Below are 22,046 nucleotides of genomic sequence, written 5' to 3'. Positions count from 1 at the left end.
CTTCTGCCAACGGTAAGATCATTCCACTCACTGCGGAGAATGCTGCTGCATCGGGCAGAGCTTCCGAAATCGCCAATGCTTACAGAACAAGGTGACTGACGATTGGCTGGATCTCTCAGTGCTTGTTACTTTCCCTTTAGGTGTTTTCCATCCGACAATGGCATAATTCTTGGCTTCTTCTACTGCATGGATCAAGTCGAGACCAAGTCCGGGCTTCTGGTGTCTGCCGCAAGTACATACGCCTTGAAGGGCGAGCGATTCAAGGCCACGTCGAGCAAGTACACGACTCCGTACGAGGTTCTTGTCGCTGGAAGCGACTGGCGGGAGCTCACGTACTGCCACTGGCTGTGTGCTCTGCTCCAAAGAGGCAAAGTGGAGCAGATCATCTCCATCTTCTCCTACACCATCTGCGAGGCAATCCGGATGCTCCGGGCCGAGTGGAGAGAGATTTGCAGCGACATACGAGCTGGGAGCTTGTGCGAGGGGAAGGTGACAAGCCCAAATCTCAGGCAGGCATTCCTAGCTTCTCCAGTTTTCGATGGCATCAAAGGTGGCGACCCTGTTGAGGCCGAGGTTATCTCCGAGATTTGCAGCAGGGATTCGTGGTCTGGAATTGTGCCGCTGCTGTTTCCCAGGGCAAAGTTCGTGTCGACTGTGGTGACGGGGTCGATGAAACTCTACGTTCCATCTTTGAGAGATTATGTTGGAGACCAAGTTCCGATAGTTGGACTGGACTACTTCTCGTCTGAGGGAGCGCTTGGGATCAATGCTGATCCTCGATGCCATCCGGAGCGTGTTGTCTATACAATGGTGCCAACAGCACTCTACTACGAGTTTCTCCCTGTGGATTCGACTTCATGTGATAATATACTTGGTTTGCATGAAGTCCAAGTTGGAGAGCAGTACGAGGTGGTCATCACAAACTTCGCAGGTTAATCTTTGTTTTTTACTTTTTATATCAAAGTGATTCTGAGAGACGACTTTCACAGGCTTGTATCGATATAGAATCGGGGACGTGGTAAAAGTCGATAGCTTTTTTCATGAAGTTCCTCGTCTGGCTTTTAGCTATCGCAGGAAGGCAGTACTGAGCGTTCACAATGAGACGGTTTCAAGATGAGCAAGAGCTTCAAAACGTGGTGAGCAAGGTTTCGTGGGAAGCGGGCGTTGAGGTGACAAACTTCACGAGCTATGGCAACTTATCAGCTCTCCCGCCACATCATTCCAAAAAGAAAGAAATTCTAGAGAGGTGCTCCTCAGTCATTGACATGTCTCTCAATGAAGTAGATGTGGGTAAGAGGATTGATGGAGTCATTGATTGACTGGAGGTGATTGTGAAGCAAGGAACGTTTGAGAAATCACGTAAGAAGCTGTGAAAATGGGAGCGAATCCAGGCCAATATAAAACACCAAGGTGTGCTATTTCTCCCAAGATGTTAGAACTTTGTGCTCCCAAGATGTTAGAACTTCTAAACTCTCGAGGCATTAACAACTATAGAAGTGTCTGGAGCCCTCGTGAAAATGTTAGTTAATATCAGTCATACTAACTATTTCAGTACTATTAGTATTAAATGTAAAAAAACACAAATGTCATCAACAGTATAATTAAAACTTCAACATCATTTAAAATATCTAGAAATCTATAAATATCTATAGAAAAATTAAATGAAAGAAAGGTAAGTATCAGTGTGAATAGAACTATTAAATAATTTAAGTACTAACAAAAAGTATTAGTTGCCCAAATAGGATTAACATTTATAACTTTAGAAAATCTAACTTGAACATTTTTATATAAAACTAAGTTGCAATCACTTTGTAAGGAAAGATAGGTATTCATTACACAATTAGGTTGGGAATTACAATATTTATTTGGTGACCATAAAGCTTTTTTATCTTCAGAATAAAAAACTAAATTTCCATCAGATTGTAAAATAAGATAACAATTTTTATTATTTTTTAATACAGACCACTTTACCTCATTATATATATAAAGCTCTAATTTACAGTTAGGATGTAAATAAAGGTATGCTTTTCTATTTTGAGAGATTATAAAATGATATGGTAATAGAACATTATAAATAGTAGAACTAAATAATTTATCTGAATAAATTTGACAATGGTTTGAACCAATAGCTTTAAATGATAAAATTTGTCTAGATCCTCCATCAGGTGGTATATTCCTAATTATGTAATAAATACCATATATTCCTGATGTCAAAGCAATAAATCTAGATCCAAGATTTACAAGAGTGGAATGATTTTGTATTATTAAATTAACTAATTCATGCCTTACTATAGTAGTGTTTCTATCTTCACCAGAAGGGTTTGTAGAACAATATCTATAGCCGTTCCCTCTTTCAACACTAAAAAGCCATATCTGCATAATAACAGTTATATTACCATATATATCATCTTCAATAATAATAGTACCAAATATGCCTTGGCCTAATGGCATAGTAGTACTAGGTGGAATTGCTCTATTTACCATTAAGAGTAAAAATGAAATAATTCTCTCTGTAGTATTTGCAAGTACAAGATGTGTATCTCCAGGTATAAAACCAATTTCAGCTGCATAAACAAATTTAAAAAAGAAGAAAAACAAAAATATAATACTTAAAGCCATAATTGTTTTTCTTATATGCTATATTTATAGTGTTATTTTCTTCTTTGTTATTATAAAAAGGATATTTTGTACTATTTTGAAAAGAATTTAACTAGAAAAGAATTTAAACCTTTTAGAATATTATCTTCTGCAATATGTGCAATATATACCAATATTGATTGCATCTTTTATTACACATAAATTCTTTTGTTTTCAAATGCACACAAAATTATTATGCATATAATTATGTTTTTATTGTTATAAGAGCAATCTAAACATAATTGTGTGCAATGAAAATTTTCCGTGGGTGAAAGTGAAATAGAGTTTGCAGCACAGATGGAAGATGAACGTGAAAAGGGAGTGGCAGTGGAGGATCCTACTGCCATAGAGATCATATGCTAGATCCTGATGCACTAGTCAATGTTTATGTCATTACGGATGTATACAACATATAATGAATAATATTAGATATCCTTTACTTGTTTTCAGTTTTTTTCTCTTTCCAAGGGCACTATTAAGGATCCTGGGGTGCAATTTTACATTTGTGTGGTGTGAAGTTATAGACAAATGTGAGATGGTAGTCAAACACAATGTCATAGATAAAAATAAGATAGTAAAGGAGGAGTGTCCTAGGACAAATGTGAAGTGATGGTGGTGGAAAAGGCTCCAAGCGACCTTATGGAGGAGGAGCCTCTTCATCAAGTGAAGCTCACAAATGAAGCTTCACACAATAAGGCTACACTAGACCCTCTACATGAGGAATTGGAGGATCCTCTTAATGACATCTAAATTTGACACATGAAAGTGGAATATTGAGGTCTTCACTTCAAGCTTTCCACATGAGGTAAAGGACAAGGCTCCAATGGAAGTTCTCCTTAGCAGCAAGGTAATGGCTCCATGTAGCAAGGAGGATAGCAAGGTGGACACTCCTCATAATATAGTAGAGGTGGAGGTGTTATGTGACAGTTTCCACCAGGAGGACACTCCAAGCAACAAGCTCACAACATGAGGAGGTAATAGTGCCTCATGATGGTCTTTACCAGGTGGAGGCTCCATGTGAGCCTTTTTGTGAGTATCAGGCTTTCTTGCAAGTAAGATTGTAGAAAAAAGATGACTTAGCACGTCTTGTATTTATAGGGTTTTTGGTGTCATGGACATCTCAATGTAGATCAAAATCTTTGCAGAAGTCATCATTACCATGTCCCCAAATCACGGTGGCAAAAACAAGCTTGAGCAAGCCTCGGCAATCTGTATGTATATGGCAGTCATGAAATACAATTTGTAGTCTTGCATTCAAAGGACCCCGGCTGTGAATATTTTATTTACTGTATCCACTTGAAAAGTGCAACTTCTTTTCTTGGGTTAATATTAGATGCAAAAGTTGCAACAAACCACATGTCTAGAAAAGTAGCATAAAATAAATATTCTGGCTTACATAGAAATTCATCCATCCATTGGTTAGCATATACTACCAAATAGTGGCCATTAGTCATGCTTCTTGCATTATTGTTGGTGTTTGCAAGCATTCTCATCTTTACAGATGATTTTTATGGAAGATCTGATAAAATAAAATCCAGGTGGCATCAATCAAACTTGGACATATAATTGAGTGCCACAAAGTTTCTTGCAAACTCTCCACAGCACAGTCCCCCACTTTCGGACTCTGCAAGTAGCCAGGAACAGTCTGGGTAGTTGGAACCAATCTGGATCAAAGCAAGCAAAGGAACGTTTAATCGAACAAAACTCCCACATCAACGCAGCCGTCAGTTCGCACCAAGAATTTAACAGAGATAGTGTTCTTGCTTAAGATACGGATTAAATTCTCCCACCGGCTTTCCAGCCTCAAGAGCGCCTTTTATGGCAGGGGGGTCCCCCTCCTGGGCCAGCTCCACACCAGGACGTGCAGTCCAGCAGCAAAGCAACCTGGGAGGAACTCCAAGATCTTAGAAACTTGCCATGATCTTAAAGAACCCTGCTTTCTCACCTCTCGCCCTTTAAGTTCTTACTGATCCCATGTACACGGTTTTGCAGCGAGACTGTATGGTAGACTACACAAAAATTTGAGATTGATTTACCAGGAGCTGCCTTATTGCTATTGGATTTTGAAGCTTGTGCACTAGATGATAGCAGCTCATGATCAAGATCTCCCTTCTCCTGGAACAGCACAAAAGCAATGTCAATCTCATTGAAATACTCGAAAGACCAGAATTGACTTTAAGAAATGGTGAATGGATCCTTGACCGATAACCATGGAAAATGGACCATAAGCTTTCCAGCCAATAGAACTGGACAGGTGGACACGTGTATGTGCACTTCACATGTCCAGCAATTTACAATAGTATATGCGTAGCCAAATGAAGTGCTCTAGGGAGAATTGTGATTCAGGTGCACTAGTTTTTACAGTGGCTTTGATGTTGAGCAAGGCTACAACCATTTATCTATGTCAGGATATGATCAGACTTTTAACTCCAGTTTGAGGCTTATTGTCCATTCTTGCAGTTGTTTCCACCATCCTTTAGTTGGTCCGTACCTGGAGTTGGAATCTGCAATTGCCCGATGCATAATCTTTTCTTGGAGCTCCAAGGCTTATGTATGATTTAGCATATGTAACCATGCATTTCCATGCAATCAGTTGCATGGGGAGCAATCATTATCACATGGTTTTGAATCCAGATCATGAAATTTCATGACGGGGTAAAGAACTTTACATACTCATGATAAGGAACCTTTCAACTTATTCTTGCTGGAGATATGAGTAGAGTGTTGTTTGCACCACTTACTAGACACACTCCCTCCGTTTTTGTTGTAGAGATTACAGCCTAGAGTTTCCCCTGTGGGAATCTTCATCCTTCTCTTGGAAATGTTGAACATTTGTGTAGAATTCTCCAAAGGCGTACAATAAGATTAGAGTATAATGAACCTTTTATACGACTATTTTAGGTGCTTTCTAGATGTTAAGCTTTTCATTCCATGTTCTTTCTGGAAGTTCTGGAGATGCACACACACACAGAGAGGCACACAATCACAATCACACAATCACTGCCTTTCAAAGCTGAAAGTGTACGGCAGTCTGACTTCGCCATCAATGCAACTCACTAGATCAACCGAGAAGCACACCACAAACATGGCAGCTCAAAAAGAAGGCAACGTGAGGCTGGTTTTCGATTGGCACTATTGGAGGTTTTCGTTCATTAATTTTTCAAGTTAAGCCTTTCGCGAGGAAAGCCTGCCTTTCCATGATGATGACATTGATTTTCCAGTTGCATTGTGGTTTTATGGCTCCTCAAAAATGACAAGGTGGTGGTGTTGGTGCTATGTATATTGTTATTTGATTCCAGACGAGATAATCATAAAGAAAGAATGAGAACGCTTCCTGTCAGGAATAAGCATTAGACACCAATGAAACACGAGATTCCAACCTTTTGGAAGCGCTTCAAAGGCCACAATAGAGGAGAAAAATTCATAAACAACTCCAAGGCCTCAAAAATGCTCGGCAGAGCGTTTCTGACAACAGCAAGAGCCTCAAAAAGCACACGATTATAAATTACCTTCACTGCGGTGCAAACACCGGACCCCCGAAGCCTCAGCACTGTGAATTGAATGAGCTCAAACACCCCACTGTGAAACAACTAAGCACACCTTGAAAATAAAACGAGCTATCCGGAAGCGCCAAAATCAGAATGGATGAACTTGAGTAGGAGCACCATATTTGCTTCTTGTTTACTGTGAAAGAAGCACCGAACATAATTTCTGTAAGACATGCATAGAAGTAAAAAAGTAAGACACCTTCATACCTCGTAAAACGTCAGCGGGCTGAAAGCCGTGCCGGATTGGTCCTGGCCTTTTTGCGAGCCATATATCGTTCTCGAGCAGCGTCCACCGCCTCTTTGTTAGCTGGTTGAGTGACGGCACTTGCGGGCTTAGTCTCCGACGATTCGTCCAAATGCGTCCTTGACTCTTCTGGCAGCCTGCCACTCAAGCTTATGACGTCCAGGTCTTGAAGCTTCACCAGCGTCGGTTGAGCCCAGCGACCGTCGATGACGCAAATCTTCTTGATATACGGCCGTGTCGTTGTTAGCAACTCGTGGTAAAGAATCCACTCGGGTAGCAGTCCGTCCGCATCAATTTCCATCTTGCAAGCTGAAGGATGAACTTGCACGAGGTGAGAGCTTTGTGCCAGAGTGCGGTACCCGTTGTGATTGGGAAGCCGATGAGCCAGCCTGTTCGCAAAGCCTTCGGCAAAAGCCTTGCGTAAGTTCTTGTACGCTGGATCTTTCCGCTTCCTGAAGTCACTTTTCCCTTGCATGATCAGGCTGAGCTGCTTCCGTATGTCCCTCGCGAACTTCATCGCTCTTATCTGCAAACCGTGCTCTTTGCACCACTCGAAGTCGTAATCCACCCTTCTCCACTTCTCATAGATCTGTAGCAGCTGAATGTGATCGCCAAAACCGTCTCCTGTTGGCAAGTCCTGGTGAACAGCTGATTGTTCTTTCTTCTCCTTCTTTGGAGCTTGGTAAAACACCGAGTCGCAAGAGAGCATCGCAGCCAGTACTAGAGCGTCTTCCAGGCATCCGAGATCCTCCGCAGCAATCAAAGCTCTCGCTAGAGACGGTTCCAGCGGAAGCCCAGCCATCCGCTTGCCAAGGCTGGTAACGTCGCCTTTGCTGGTGATTGCGTCAATGAGATATAGCTGCCTCAAAGCATCCTCCAGCGATGCCACCGACGGGGCATCCAGGTACTCGAAGTTCAGCACGTCGAGGTTTGGAATCTCCAGCGACTTGAGATGGAGGAGCGCCCCAGCTAGCGACGACCTCTGAATCTCCGGTACCGTCACGGCCGGAAAGTCTTGCTCGAAGTTGGAGCTCGAGTAGAGCCTGTAACATTTACCAGGACACGTCCGTCCTGCTCGACCAGCTCGCTGCGTTGCTTGAACCCTGCTTATCTGAACGACGCACAAAGCGTCCATGCCCGTGGTGGGATTATACTGTCTCTGCTTCACGAAGCCTGGATCAATCACGTAGACAACACCGTCAACCGTGAGAGACGTCTCCGCGACATTTGTAGCAACGATGATCCTCCGGCAGTTGCTAGGAGCCGGGGCGAAAACCCGGGCCTGAAACTCCGGTGGAAGCGAAGCATGGAGAGGAAGAACAAGTGCGTCCATACACGAGCCTTCTTCCAGAGTCTGGACCCTGTGCTCCAGCTTAACTATCACCTTCTCTATCTCCTCCTGGCCCGTCATGAACACGAGGATATCACCAGGAGGCTCCTTGGCGTGGATCTCTATCGCGGTCTCCACCGCCGACTCCACGTAGCTCACTGGCTGCTCGGTGCTATACATGATCTCCACCGGGAAGAGCTTCCCAGGGATGTTGACAACGGGGCAGCCACCGAAGAACTTGGAGATCTTGTGACCATCTAAAGTTGCCGAGGTAACGATCAGCTTAAGCTCGGGCTTTCTCAAGGCAACCAGGCGCTTGAGCAAGCCGAGAAGGATGTCGGTGTTGAGTGTTCTCTCGTGGGCTTCGTCCAAGATCACCACCGAGTACTGGCTGAGCTCGATGTCGACTAGGAATTCCCGGAGAAGGCAGCCGTCCGTGAGATACTTGATGAAGGTCCTGCTCGACGTCCTGTTCTCGAAGCGAATGGCGTATCCCACTTCCTCGCCCAGCGTCACTCCCATCTCGTGAGCGACGCGCCGAGCGACGGACACGGCCGCCACGCGCCGGGGCTGCGTGATGGCGATGCATTTGCCGTCGGCTGTGAACCCTGCATCGTGGAGGATTTGCGAAAGCTGCGTCGTCTTACCCGATCCCGTCTCGCCGATCACGACCGTGACACTGTTGTCGCGCACAGCGCTCACGATGCACTCCGATTCGCGCCGGATCGGGAGCTCCGCCATCGCTCCCTCTCCAAGAACCCTAGACATGCTGAAAACCTAAATAATAATCCCCCGCCAATATGAGTTTAAACTCTTGGTTTCTTCTCCGAATAATTTAATTTGCGCGAATCCATCGTGGCCGATCATCATTCCACTCACTGCAAAGAACGTTGCCGCAGCTGCGGAAATCACCTTTGCTTATAGATCAAGGTGACTACTTTAGGGAGTTTAGTTCTTGGCTACTCTACTGCATGGACCAATTTGAGACCAAATGGGAGCTTTTGGTGACGCACACTTTGAAGGGCACATGTTGAGCAATTCAGCAACAATAATACCTTTTTATAAAATTTAAAATCTATCACAAAATTCGAATAGATAAACAAAACAATACAAAAATCTCAGAAATACTTACTTAAAAATGTAGTGAAAACAAGCAATTCAGCATTCTCAAGCACCAAGGGGCAAGTGAGTGTTGATATTTATGATAACTTCAATTTCAGAATGAGATATTAATAGCCTTCAACAATTTAGACCTAGGGGGATGACTTTCAAATAGCTAAACAACCTATGACTTTCAAACTAGCACTTTTTTTGTTTCCTTTATTATTTTTAAGTGTTCTTATAACATATCTTTCAACACTAGAATTATTAATCAAACATTTAATGGAGTCAATGAAATGGTGGATTGTAGTATATAGACAACCTCAAACAATTACATCATTTCAATAGTTACAAATTTAAATTAGTAGAAACTTTTGCTCACTAAAGGAAAGGATAACAAGATAATAATATCTGCGAGGTAAATAGGCTTTCTAGATTGATTAATCTTATGAATATTCTTAAATATTTCTTAACACTTTTAACAGCTAATATTTGAATTAAATACAAATAAAGTATACCTGAAGTACCATATTTAACTTATGTAGAATATCACAAGTAAGCATATATAAATAAAAGTATTTTTTAATGAGAAAAAAGTGAAGCTAGAAATGTTTTTTAATATATATTATTTTTAGTTTTAAAAAAATTAAAAACACTTTCTAAAGAAAGGTATACAAAATTAGGTTGGGGTTTACAATAAATTTTTGGTTATTATAATATATTATTGAAACATAAAATTACAAAGTTTCATGTTACAAAATAATATAATAATTATGATAATTAATACATTGTTTTTCAATGTATAGATGTATGTTTTCTCATTTACCAAGTTGTAAAGTTATAAAACAAAAAAGTGATATAGCAAAAAAATAATTTTTTATTTGGTTAAAGTGACATATAGTAAGTATATTCTTGGACCATTTCTAAATAACTCAACAAATGAATTAAATAGAATTAAATTTTTTTAGATGCAAGTAAATTAATTTATAGGCAAGGGTCATAAAAAATGCAATACAATTAATAACTTGTTATATCTCTATTTAAATAATATATACCATAATTTCTTATATCAAAATATAAAATATAATTTTTTTTTACTTTTCCATACATATTATAATATACACACAAATATATGTGTGTGATTGATAGAAAAAGAGAATAAATATATTAATTAAGGTTTAGATTCACTATTTTTATACAAAAATGGATAGATTATCTTCAATTTATACTTGTTATGCTCTTCATCACTCCATAATTTATATTATTCATTCTCACTCTATTACTATATTTATTCATCCTTACTTTATTATTGGGTCTGAATTTTCATCCATCCCTTCTACCCCTTTTTATAAAGAAAAAAAGTTTAAAGTGTTAATAAAGTGAGATAAATTGAGAAAAAAATATTATGGAAGAAGAAAAAGTGGATAATAAGGACCAAAAGAGAAATTTTCAATTTTTAAGGAAAAAATGAAGAAATAATAACAAGAAAATGAGTTCAAAGCTTGAAAAATAAAAGATCTCTTAGTATAAAATACTTTAGTCATCACATGATAAAAAAGAGATTTACACCACTCAATCTTCTCTACACACAACTCAATATTTGAAATGGGGAAATTAATTGAAAAAACCAAACTTTGAAAGGAACATATAATATCTTTAGTAGCCACAATAAAATAAAAGCTTTTAATGGCATTTACAACTAGAGACATACACTCAACTTGAAACTTTAACAAAAGTGATTTAACCTTTGGAATAGAGGAAATTACTTAATACCAAATTTAACAAAACAGAAGTTAAATTTTAGTTTCATACATACATTCACTATCCATGAGGAGGAGAAAAAATATTAAATTTAATACAAGATTAAAAATCAGGCATTAGGTACTCTCTTGCTTCTGCTCAAAATTTTGCAGTTGGGAGGAGCTGTGGTAAAAAGAGAGTTTGGGCCGCACAAACAAACAGGTGTCACTAACACCTCCCCCAGCTTGGGCTGTGCTATGTGTTTATTGGCTGGCTGAAACCTCACAAAAATATTTCCAAAGGATGTGTAATAAAAAAATGATATTTACTAAGTTGCCCCACATCTAATGGTGCTGATTGGCCAGATCTGGCAGCCCACAAACTTCAGCTCTTTTAGTATTAGTTATATGTGTTTATATATATGTATGTATGTATGTATGTGTGCATGTATATATGTATGTTATGCATACATACATACATACATACATATATATATATATATATATATATATATATATATATATATATATATATATATATATATATATATATGTATGTATGTATGTATATATATAAATATAGTGCTTTACTCTAATATTCAAGATCATGTTTTTGTTTATAATCCTTCATTCTCTTTTAGATCTAAATTTATGTTAACATCTTGCTAAAAATGGAATTCTAGTTATTATTATACTTAACTTTGTTTTTCAATTTGATCTTGATTACATTTCTTTCTTCCATTATGCCATGCCTTCATTGATGAAAGAGTGTCACTTAAAGCTACTAATACTATTCTGTTGAATTGAGCTTTTGATGTTGTAAAGTGTGATCATATTAATGTTGTGTCCATCCTTAATGTATTGTCACTTTCAACCTTTATGGGACAATAGTGCCTCCTATTTTTAATGTTCTATTATCTCTCATTAATATGGAGCATAATTGTGACATCAATTGGAGAGTTATAGATGATATAATTCAAAATTTAAAGAATATTCAAAAATGAAGTTTATAGGAAGATGATGTATACAAGATTGAGTGGTTTTAAATTGTAATGAGTAATTTCAGATAAATGTAAATCCTTCAATTTGCCATTTAATCCTTTTTCTTTACTTTATACTCTTTCATTTTTATTTATTTTTTTGGTCATGTTTTTAGTGTTTTTTCCTCATTTGCAATATTTTCTTCTCTTAACACATAGATCATCTATGACTCTTAAAAGATAGAGGCCTAAGAGTTTATGCTGCTTAAGCATAGGGATGTTAGTGGTGGTCAATGGCCACCTAGTGCTAGAGATGGAGGCCCAAGAGCTCCATGGTTTGTGGATGAGTATGTTGAGTCTACCATGCTTAACTCATGCATATACTATCTTATCCATTCTTTTTGCAAAAGTTCTTGCTTCTCTCCCTAAGGCTGGACTAGTATGAGCAAAGGAGTGACATGTGGAGTGCTATGGCTATCTAACAACCAAGTGCCATGGGAAATTGATTGATCTAGTCTGCTATTAGCATTCAATTCTCTGGTGAGTGTTTATCATTTGAATTCATGGGCATAAATTTGGGAGATTGGGGCAGAGAATTATAAGCCATGGATAACAGATGAAAAAAAATGTTGCTTGTTGTGGGTTTGTGGCCCTTTTGCATCACTTATTAATTTGTTTTTGCTTCTGGAAAACTCCTTATGCGATGGGCACAAGAACAAGAGCTCTTAGGGTTCCCATAGAGTATATTTGCTGAGTCTATTGGTGATTGTGCAGCAAATGTTGCTCAGGTGGTTGAAACCTTTGAACCAAGAATTACCTCAATTAGCTAATATAATTAGATGCCACTTAGCCTATGGGTACGAGAACAAGAGGTCTTGTGGTTCTTGTAGGGCATGGCTACCAAGTCTACTGGTGATTGTGCAGTAGATGTTGCTTAGGTGGCAAAACCATTAGGCTAAGAATATCATTTCCTAGAGATAAAAAAGCTTGGATACTATGATTAAAATTCATTTTGATTTAAATTAAAACCATATAACTAAGTAGTTTATCATACATTTTTCTTCTTTATGTATATGTTTGGTTGATAGATAGAGTTTCTCCTCACCAATTGATAAGGCAATTCTTTATTTGTACTGATCTATTGAGATTGAGCAATTACATTAATTCCATATAAATCCCTTGTTATAGGCATGAGATTTACATTTTAGACATAAGGTTCAGCTCAAGTTATGGGTTAGCTTAGTCTTATTACAAAAAAAATTAAACACCTTTAACAATAGAAGTATAAACAACCATTTTCACAATTACAACCATTATTAAGCACTAATATTTTAAAATATGTTGACTAATTACAAATATAGTTTAATAGTTGGAATATTAGGTTTGGAATTTTAGTCTGCATTTAGCATGTATTAATAAAAAATAGTTTTTGTAATTCTTTTCTTAGTTTCACCTGGTCTAGGTAGTAGTATTAGTGTTCTTAAAATTTTTTTGTTCTATATTCTAAGTAAAATACATAGTAAACTAATTCTTTGCTAATATTTATATTATTTAAATATTAATTAATTAAATTAGATTCTATTTTAGGTGTTTGATTTTATGTAAAAGTCTTTATTTCAATATAAATTTTCTTAAAATCTTAGTATTGTATATTTATTTATATTCCAAGTAAGCACATATAAATAAATAATGCTTCCCTAATTTAATAATAATAATAATAATTATTATTATTTGAGTTTAGGTATTAATATATTAATTTTCTTAACTTCTTAGTATTATAAATTTTTTTATATGTTAAGTTTTCTTTAAACTTTATCTATCCTATAAAGCATTTTTAATGGGTTTCCAACTTAATTCCTATATATAAAACTAATAGTAAGTTTCAACTTTGCGTAAATTTCAAGGATTTGAACAAAGTCATTGCAAAAATTCACTTTTTAACACAATTTGTAAAAGCAATAATAGATGAGATGGCAAGCCACCAGTTTAATTTATTTATAAATGATTTCTCTAAAAATATATTTTATATAATTAATAAAATACATTTTTAATACTGCTTCTTTTACTTTATTGATCTAGAATGTAGTAAATATATTTAAATTCCACATGTAATAAGTATAAAAAAATTCTTCTTAGCAATTTTTATTTACTATTTTTAGATTTCATATTAAGTTTTCTTAAAGTCTTAGTGTTTTAAATACTTTTATGCTCCTAAATAGTACTTTGCATTTAATATCTTTATTAATAATATTTACTTAGTAAATATTTTTTTCATATTAATGTTCTAAACATACATGGTTTATTCTGTATAGTGTATATATATAAAGACATCAAAAAGAAAAAAATTGTATAAAATTATTAATATTTGTACTCATCCAACATTTGCTTATTGTGTGTATGTATATATCATCTTTAAGAAATAAGAAATAACATATATCCTTACCAAATATAAAATAATTAATATTTTATTTTCTAATAAAAACATTTTTTATTTCATAAAATTCTTAAATAGTTAAATTCACCTCACAGGCACTCTAACTTTTGCTGCTCGACAAAACTCATCACACTCCCCTTACAATCGAGTGGCTAGCTGGCAGCTCCTCTTATCCTGGAGATTACTGGCTGCCATGGCTCCAGCATTGTGTCGCACAGCATTCCAATGCCATCCGGGAGAGAAGACCTGCACTGAAAAGAAGAGTAAATCCCTGTGTCAATTGATGCAGATTGTAAGAAAGTTCATAATGGGAGAAAGCCAATGGCTGATCGATCTCAAACCTTTACCAGAGAAAGCTTCAGACTCTGTTGAACGAGCTCAAACAAGGCTCAAGTTTCCATTTGAATCAACCAAGAGATCGTAGCTCAGGTTTCTTCCGTGCAAGCTACTGTGCTTTTCTAAGGCTCTTTACATCTTTGAGTGTTTTTCTTTTAACAGCATATAGACAGATATATATTGTAACACTGGGAAGAGAACTGTCGACTCACGATGCACTCCGAATCGGAAGCTCCGCCTTAAAATATCTCCCGCCAATCTAAGTTTAAACTTTACAAGGGTCTAATCTTGACATCTACTTTACAAGAGCTTGGGACGCTTGAACGGCGAACTTTCGACTGGCTTGCCATCTCCAAGCGATAATTTTCGCGAAACATCACTTGATTCCATTGCTGCCGAAGTTCCTGGCTTGTCTTTCTCATATTGCTCGGACAGATTTCTCGAGCATGGTCGCAAGTAGTTGTTTATAGTTCTCTGCCGATGCTGCAGAGGCGAAGCCACGCGCATCGTTTCTTCTCGACCATTTAGCACCTGGCGAAAGAAAATAACTGTAGGATTGCAAACAAAAACTAAGCAGCGATGGAAGATCACATACCTGACCAAGGTTCCCAAGTTTGCGATGAATTGTTTCCCTGTCCCATCACACGTCCATCAGAAAAAGCATTCTAAAAGACAAGCAAAGTAGTACCAGATAAAATCGTCTATAGTATCTGGGGCGTGGAGGTAGTAAATATTCACAGATGACCTCTGCGGGCAACATAGAAACGCTTGATAAAGCTAAGATGGATATTACCTGACCAATACGGTGCGCACGGTCTTCCGCCTGAATCAAATCTCCAGGCGTCCAAGTCATCTCGGCAAAGATGACAGTACTAGCGCTAGTTAAAGTGAGACCAAGGCCGGCGGCCCGTATGCTTAGCTGCAAATGATAGCATTTTAGCCGGCAAATTTTTGCGATAGCTACATACCACAGCCGCTCTCACTTTCTCGTTGTTTTGAAACTTGTCCACCATACTTTGACGAATCACAGGTGATGTGTCTCCGTCTATCCTAATAAACTCCACATTTTTTTTCTGCGTTGGAAAAAGGCATAAGTAATTGTTTGAAAATGTTTTGCAAATGAACCTTTAAGTGTTCGTCGATGCCGTTCACCATAGTATGGTGGTGAGCAAAAACAAGAAACTTACAATTCGTCTGGAAAACAAACATGTCAATAGCCTCAACTTGGGAAAGCTTGCAGGTACCTCGAGCATCGTGGATAAGTAATCTTGAACAGCTGGAACCTTTACAACAGCTGATTCCGCATATATCTAGCAGATAGATAAACGTAAGACTTATAACTTTAGAATAGATAAACGTAAGACTTAGAACTTTAGAATCTCCCTCCGCTTACCTTAGTGATTAGAACCTTCTCCTCCCTCTTCAATTTCTCAGTCTCGCTTTCCGTCGAATTTTGCATTTTTTCCCGGATACTTTTCAGCTGCAACAAAAGAAAAACAAAAAGAAGAAAAAGGAAAATGACATACATTGTCAACAACGTAAAGAAGAAGAAGAAAAACAAAACGTACCTCGTTAATGAGAGCACGAAGTTGTCTAGTGCTTTTCATGTCCAAGGACAGAAAAACCTGCAAGGCTTTCAAGAACACAAGCTAATCAAATTAATAAACTTACCTGCTCGCGACATTTTTCAGGAAGTTCAGAAAGAACATCATTCTTAAGCCTCCGTATCATAACGGTACTCTTGAGCAGCGCATGAAGCTCTTCACGATTGCTTGCCCCTTGATATATGCCAAAATGACTCTGAAAGACAGAATAGTGAATGCTATGAGCAGAAAACAATGCCTCATTACCCCGCTGCAGTATCGCTGCCCGTACTCGTGAAAGTCACTATAAACACTTGGTTGAAGCGCCTCTAGCTGTTAGTTTGCACTCCTGAATTTTCATGACGTAAAACTATGTGATGTCAAACCTGCTTAAATAGCTCGACTGGCCTAGACAGAGCAGGAGTGCCTGTCAAAAGCACTGCATACTTCGCTTTCTGGCAAGCGATACTCTCAGCGAAAGAAGATGAGAAACTTACGTACTTGGATAATAGGAACACAGGCGTTGGTACGCTTGGCTTGAGCGTTTTTTATGTAGTGAGACTCGTCTGCAATAACAACCTAGGAGGGAAAAAGAAAATGATAATAATGCATATTCATCCCACCTTGAAGTTATCCACAGGCAATTTTGACACCATGTCATACGAAATGATATTAAATAATCCACCCAGCTGCAGCACTTTTTTCCCTTGAGAGTGCGCGATAGTGTATCCCTGACTTGATCCGGTCCCTTGACTCAAAACGATCTATCTCGCATGAAATATGAAACCGTCTACGGATAGAACGATTGAAAAAAAAACATACCGTTATGTCGCAAGAACGAATTTCCAGCCACGTTTTAAGCATCTGCAGCAAAAAGAAACATAACAAGAAAAAGAAAATAAAAAGGGGTAAGAAAGACAAAACTTTCTTGTAACATTAAGAAAACTTAACAGTAGCCCAGTGTATCCGCAATGACGACGGAACAATCACCAAAACCGGCCAGTAGTCCCTCAAGCAAGACACTACAGCTATTGCCTGCACAAAAATGTCGTTCAAAAGCTGTTACCGTTGTTTACATACATACCTGAACACTTTTCCCAAGCCCCATTTCGTCCGCAATCAAAGCTCGTCCGCCATGGTGCAACGCGAACTGCACTCCCTCCTGCTGAAAGGGCATAAGGCTTGATTCTAGGTGGCCAGGAATGTTCTTATAATAACCTGTAAGACATAGAAAAACCATCAGTTTCAGAACATCTCTGAAGCGTTTACCAATAAGATCAGAAACATCTCGCTGAAAATCTAAAGCACGCCGCACTAATGGTCCAAAAGCTTCTATCTGTAAAAACAAGTTAGTAATATATCCCAATTGTATTCGACCTTACTTCACAAGGTACTTCTGCAAAAGCTTTTTCTGCTTCGGACAAAGAACAAGGGGGAAACATCCACAGCCTGAAAGCATAAATAACAATAAGAAAATATGAATACGTTCATCCCACCGTTCTCTGTAGTTCCAAAATGCTTTTGAGATGGACTTCAAAACCGATATCAGTTTCTGTAAATGGATGGAAAACATCACAGAATATGTCTGATAAAAAGCTGTACCTGAGATGGTTCGCATTTGACAGCAATAAGGCCAGTGCTATGAAGAAACAACTTCACAAATTGCTTAGATAAGTTATCAGATGTAGGCGGCAGTTTCTCGGGGGCAGCAAAAGAGTAAACTTCGCTCTCACCTCTATTCCAATTGCAAGGAGAAACTGAACCTGTGGTTGCGCCCGTAAAAACCAAGAAAGAAAGGAAAAGAAAATTAAAGGCTCACCAAAGCTCTGATCAGGAGGAAGAATTAACGGAGGCGTAACTTCGACCTGTTACGGATGATGTCAGCTAATATCAAGCAAGCAATAACTCATACGTTAACCCGTGGACACGAGACACTCCGCAGCGCACGCACCAGATCAATCAAGCTAGATCTCGGGTAAGTCCATACTCTGAAAGAGACAACAAACAGTTCAAAAATTCAACAGCTCTTAGGACAATTCTTACCTTTCTTCGTTATTCCAAAGCTTTCCAGTAACAGACTGGCAAGCTTGCTTAACATTCTGGTAAAAAAAATCAAGAGCCAGTCAAACTTCTTAAAGTTCTTCGAATAGGACCTGATTATAGGGACTTCGAGCCGCGATACGGTTGTCATCTATCAAGAAAATCTGTACCACTAGCTCTTTGAGAGGAGAACCAGCGTTTTCAGCCATGCCACTTCGGCTATCCTGAGACTTTGTCGGAGTACATAACGGAGAAGATCCGTGTCCTAGATTGACGAGATTAATACGACAACGTAAAGGCATTTGATATGTACCCGAGCACGAAGGCGGATTCCAGCCATAATTAAGATGAGGTAGCTTGAGAGGAGGAACTGCTTGTACCTACAAAAGAGAAAGAAGGAAAAGTTAATGTTCGTTAAAAGAAGGAGAAGAAAGTTATACGTCGAGCACAAGGTCGGGAGTGCCAGTCACAGCCCTCAGAAGTTCTTGGACATTGTGCTCGGGAAACAACCAAAGCCTACCAACACTCGAGAGAAAAATTATGAAACATGGAAAGCAAAAGCTTGCCTTCGACCGCGATCCCATTCATGGCCAGCAACAGATTTATAGGCCGCTATGAGGCTCTGCATTAACACGAAAAAGTTGTGATGTTCTTCCCATTCTCACGTTGGTGTGATCGGAAAAACTAACCGCGTTATAGGGAGCCTCCACTGCGATGTTGTGCCCATCTCTGGAGAGCTTGAGACGCAAAGGCCGCTTCGAGAAAGGCGAGACGGGGGGAGAGGGGCTTTGCTGCGATGTCCTCCCCTCCACCGCTCGAGCCAGGAGCTCCGGATGCGATTTAAGCGGTGAATCCAGGCGCCGGGCAGCCAGCTCCTGCGCGGCATTCCTCTCCATGGAATCCATCTCCTCCGTTGTGAGATCCCATTCCTCGGCCCCAAGGCTCGCTGCCGCCAATGCCAGCGGCGATCGCGACTGCTGCGCCATTCCCCTCGCCAAGCATTCGATCCTAGGTCTTCCGATCTGCCATGGCCGAGCCAGCATCCAGAGAGAAAACCCTAGAATAAACCTCCCATAGCGTATTTGTTTTCAAACGCTCCATGGGAGGGATATTCTACCCCGTTCAAGCTTCGTTCTTTGTGGCTATGGAGGGCGATCTTCCTCTCTCCGGCGAAGAATCGCCTCCTCCTCTTCCCGCTGATCCACCGCCGCCGCTTCCCGGGGAATCGTCTTTCCTTGTCTATCCCTCGACAGCTTCTCTAGCAGCGCCGCCGGCGCCGATTCCAGAGGGATTTCGACAAGCTTCGTTCTTTATGGCTATGGAGAACGGCTGCCTCGATCTTCCTCTCTCCGGCGAAGAGTCGCCTCCTCCTCTTCCCGCTGATCCACCGCCGCCTGTTCCCGGGGAATCGTCTTTCCTTGTCGATCCATCGACAGCTTCTCTAGCAGCGCCGCCGGCGCCGATTCCAGAGGGATTTCGAGATCGCAAGCGCTCGCCAGCGTCGGCTCCACCGAAATATCGCTCCCTTCGCGAGCTAGATCAATCGCTGGTACGTAATCCCGATCGCGAAGCTCATCTTTCGTCGCGACGAGGAAAGATCGAGCCAGCCACAGCGCCTCCGCGACGTCGAGAGGGAAAGATCCGAGATTGCAAGCGCTCTCGTCCGAGAAAGGGCCAGAACGACCTCAAGCGATGCTTCTTGCGACCAGATCAGGTCGCGGCGCCCTCCCGGAGCCAGGATCTTCTCCGCCGCACCGTGATCGTGGAGAACCTCTCGCCATTCACGGGCAAAGCAGCGGTGCGGCAGGGACTATCGCAGCTGGGCACCATCAATCGCGTGGAGCTGGCTCGCAATCCCCTCCAGCCCGGGCACCAGTCCATGGGATGGGCGGCTGTGGAGATGGCGAGCGAAGAGAATGCCGAGAATGCGGTCCAGACCGCCACCAAAACCATCTTCCTCCTGGGCGCTGTTCCACGGCCAGTGGCGATTCGGCGCGCCGGCACAGCCGAGATCGATCGCCTCTCCTCCTCCACCGGGTCCTCATCCAAGACGCTGCCCAGGATCATCGATTCCTACAGCCGCGAGGCCGAGAATTTGTCCAAGCTCAGGAATTTGCACTACCAACACTTGATCGAGGAGACTTTGCTCGATCGGGTACGTCCTTTCTTGTTCTTGAGGGATTGATCGCTAGTTTCTTTTTGTCTCGCAAACTCTTGATCTCCAGCTCCAGATGGAAGACGCCAATGCGCTCCACGAAGAGCAGGTGACCCGACTGGTCGACACTCTCGACACCAGCGATTTTCTCTCGAGTTTCCAGCTCCAGCAAGAGATGGAAGGCTATCGACGGTTGTTTCCAAAGTTTTTCCAACAGAAGAACCCTAAAAGAAATCTCGTCGCCTGAGAGATTCGAACTCTCGCGGGCAGAACCCATGTACTTAGCAGGCACACGCCTTAACCACTCGGCCAAAGCGACTTAGAGATGCTAATAATTTGCTTAAAGCCCACGACTTTAATATAGCAGCCCTAAATAACACCTCGATTCGAACTCAAGACTAATCCAACTTTGACCTAAGATGACTTTAAGAAATTTCAATGTAGCACTCGCCCAAGTGAAAGATTTAGCCCAAGCCGAGCTTCTCTTCGCCCAAATGCCATGTAGGGACCTCATCTCATGGAACACGATGCTAAATTGTTACTCCAGATCAAACCAGGCGCGTCCTTTCTTTGATACGATGCCGGCGCACGACGCTATTTCCTGGGCTGTTATGCTCTCCGCATATACCCGGGACGGGCATATTTCCATAGCGCAGTCACTCTTTGAGGAGATTCCGGAGCGGAATCTTGCGGCGTGGAATATCATGCTAGTTGCGTACACTCACCATTCTTTGAGGGAAGAGGCGTTGCAAATATGCCAGAGGATTCCGGAACAGAATGTGGTTTCATCGACGACTACAATTGTCGCTTTTGCCCAGACGGGGCATTTGGAAAACGCCGTGGATGTTTTTATGGCTATGGAGGAGCGTGATATGGTGTCGTGGGTGGCCATGCTGTGGGCTTACGTAAAATGTGGTAGAATATCCGAGGCCGAGTTGTGTTTCCTGGAGATGTCAGTGTGGGGAATCGAGGCATCAAATGTCATGATTCAAGCATATGCCGAAAGCAGGGAAGTCGGAAAAGCGAGGGTTTTGTTTGATCAGATGGCGAGATGGGACGCCGTCACCTTTACCGCAATGCTTGTGGGCTATGGAAAATGCGGTAAAATCGAAGATTCTACGTGTTTGTTTGAAAAGATTCCGGAGCACGACGTCGTGTCCATGACATCAATGCTTTTCGCATATGCCCAAAATGGGCATTTGCGGGAATCAAAGAACATCTTTGCAAAGTTTCCTTTTTGGAGTGTGGTCTCATGCAATGCGATGCTCGCATCTTTTTCGTATCACGCATGTATGAATGAAGTACAAGTTTTGTTTGATAAGATGGATATCAAAGATCAAGTAAGCTGGAACACTTTTCTCGCAGCATATGCCAAAGAAGGGCAAATTGCGAAGTGTGGGAAGATCTTCGAAGCCATGGACGAGAAAGATATCGTTTCATGGAGCTCGATCCTTGCCGCGTACGCTCAATCGCGCTGCCTGCTCCACGGCGAAACGCTTCGCGTCTTAAACACGATGAATCTCACGCACTCTCCCGACGAATCCTGCTTTGTGTCGGTGCTCCTCGCTTGCAGCCACGCCGGGAAGCTCGAGGCCGCGAGGAGGAGCTTCGTGTCGATGCGAATGGATTTCGGCCTAAATCCCACCAAGCAGCACTACTGTTGCGTGCTAGATCTCTGTGGGCGCCTGGGGCGATTGGACGAGGCATGGGAGCTCATCGCGACGATGCCATTCGTGCCGGACGCGCTGGATTGGAAGTGCTTGCTCGCCTCCTCGTATAGGAGCTTGGAGCATCGATCCAAGCGTGATCACGCGAAGCTCCTCGTGGAAACATCCTCTCCTTTCTTTGTGCTCCTAGCAAACGCTTGCCCAGCTCGATCGCCCACGAAATCTAGTCGCCCTTGACAGACATTTTGTTCT

The 22,046-nt window shown here is 40.9% G+C and overlaps 4 protein-coding genes and 1 non-coding gene across 8 annotated transcripts; 2 read left to right on the top strand and 3 right to left on the bottom strand.

The window, feature by feature from the left end:
* Positions 1 to 6: 6 nt before the first annotated feature.
* Positions 7 to 1,428, top strand: LOC9641587 (probable indole-3-acetic acid-amido synthetase GH3.12). The gene is made up of 3 exons (XM_024675794.1): positions 7 to 91; positions 141 to 931; positions 990 to 1,428. The coding sequence occupies exons 2-3, from the start codon at positions 187 to 189 to the stop codon at positions 1,115 to 1,117; spliced, it is 873 nt and encodes a 290-aa protein (XP_024531562.1). The 5' UTR covers positions 7 to 91; positions 141 to 186; the 3' UTR covers positions 1,118 to 1,428.
* Positions 1,429 to 5,756: 4,328 nt separating this feature from the next.
* On the bottom strand, positions 5,757 to 8,533 carry LOC9641586 (probable pre-mRNA-splicing factor ATP-dependent RNA helicase DEAH4). Of its 3 annotated transcripts, XR_002992530.1 has the most exons (4): positions 6,393 to 8,533; positions 6,238 to 6,321; positions 6,018 to 6,187; positions 5,757 to 5,971 (listed from the first exon to the last, which is right to left on the bottom strand). XR_002992530.1 is itself a non-coding variant. In XM_024676082.1 (2 exons), the coding sequence occupies exon 1, from the start codon at positions 8,525 to 8,527 to the stop codon at positions 6,404 to 6,406; it is 2,124 nt and encodes a 707-aa protein (XP_024531850.1). In that variant the 5' UTR covers positions 8,528 to 8,533; the 3' UTR covers positions 5,757 to 6,321; positions 6,393 to 6,403. The 3 variants fall into 3 exon arrangements, 1 of the variants encoding a protein (XP_024531850.1); XR_002992529.1 differs by having other exon boundaries at positions 6,018 to 6,321; XM_024676082.1 differs by having other exon boundaries at positions 5,757 to 6,321.
* A 5,953-nt stretch (positions 8,534 to 14,486) lies between these two features.
* Positions 14,487 to 19,035, bottom strand: LOC9642310 (SWI/SNF-related matrix-associated actin-dependent regulator of chromatin subfamily A-like protein 1 homolog). 2 transcript variants are annotated; one of them, XM_024676105.1, is made up of 29 exons: positions 18,662 to 19,035; positions 18,539 to 18,594; positions 18,413 to 18,488; positions 18,286 to 18,352; positions 18,086 to 18,237; positions 17,976 to 18,031; positions 17,845 to 17,920; positions 17,752 to 17,797; positions 17,535 to 17,695; positions 17,429 to 17,484; positions 17,315 to 17,381; positions 17,202 to 17,268; positions 17,017 to 17,150; positions 16,884 to 16,967; positions 16,755 to 16,796; positions 16,556 to 16,696; positions 16,434 to 16,511; positions 16,319 to 16,387; positions 16,200 to 16,265; positions 16,021 to 16,149; positions 15,918 to 15,974; positions 15,743 to 15,829; positions 15,594 to 15,659; positions 15,475 to 15,543; positions 15,318 to 15,422; positions 15,143 to 15,268; positions 15,038 to 15,096; positions 14,945 to 14,981; positions 14,487 to 14,880 (listed from the first exon to the last, which is right to left on the bottom strand). In XM_024676105.1, exons 1-29 carry the CDS (start codon positions 19,013 to 19,015, stop codon positions 14,650 to 14,652), a joined length of 2,814 nt encoding a protein of 937 aa, XP_024531873.1. In that variant the 5' UTR covers positions 19,016 to 19,035; the 3' UTR covers positions 14,487 to 14,649. The 2 variants fall into 2 exon arrangements, with proteins under 2 accessions (XP_024531873.1, XP_024531874.1); XM_024676106.1 differs by having other exon boundaries at positions 17,429 to 17,463.
* Positions 19,036 to 20,364: 1,329 nt separating this feature from the next.
* Positions 20,365 to 20,446, bottom strand: TRNAS-GCU. Its single transcript has one exon. It is a non-coding gene; the product is annotated as a tRNA-Ser (tRNA).
* Positions 20,447 to 20,546: 100 nt separating this feature from the next.
* Positions 20,547 to 22,031, top strand: LOC112346658 (pentatricopeptide repeat-containing protein At4g02750-like). Its single transcript, XM_024676143.1, has one exon. It carries the CDS (start codon positions 20,547 to 20,549, stop codon positions 22,029 to 22,031), a length of 1,485 nt encoding a protein of 494 aa, XP_024531911.1.
* Positions 22,032 to 22,046: the final 15 nt, after the last annotated feature.

Source organism: Selaginella moellendorffii, unplaced genomic scaffold (genome assembly GCF_000143415.4).
Source record: "Selaginella moellendorffii unplaced genomic scaffold, v1.0 SELMOscaffold_16, whole genome shotgun sequence".
Taxonomy (NCBI): Eukaryota; Viridiplantae; Streptophyta; class Lycopodiopsida; order Selaginellales; family Selaginellaceae; genus Selaginella; species Selaginella moellendorffii.
This window is presented reverse-complemented; position numbering and strand designations above follow the sequence as displayed.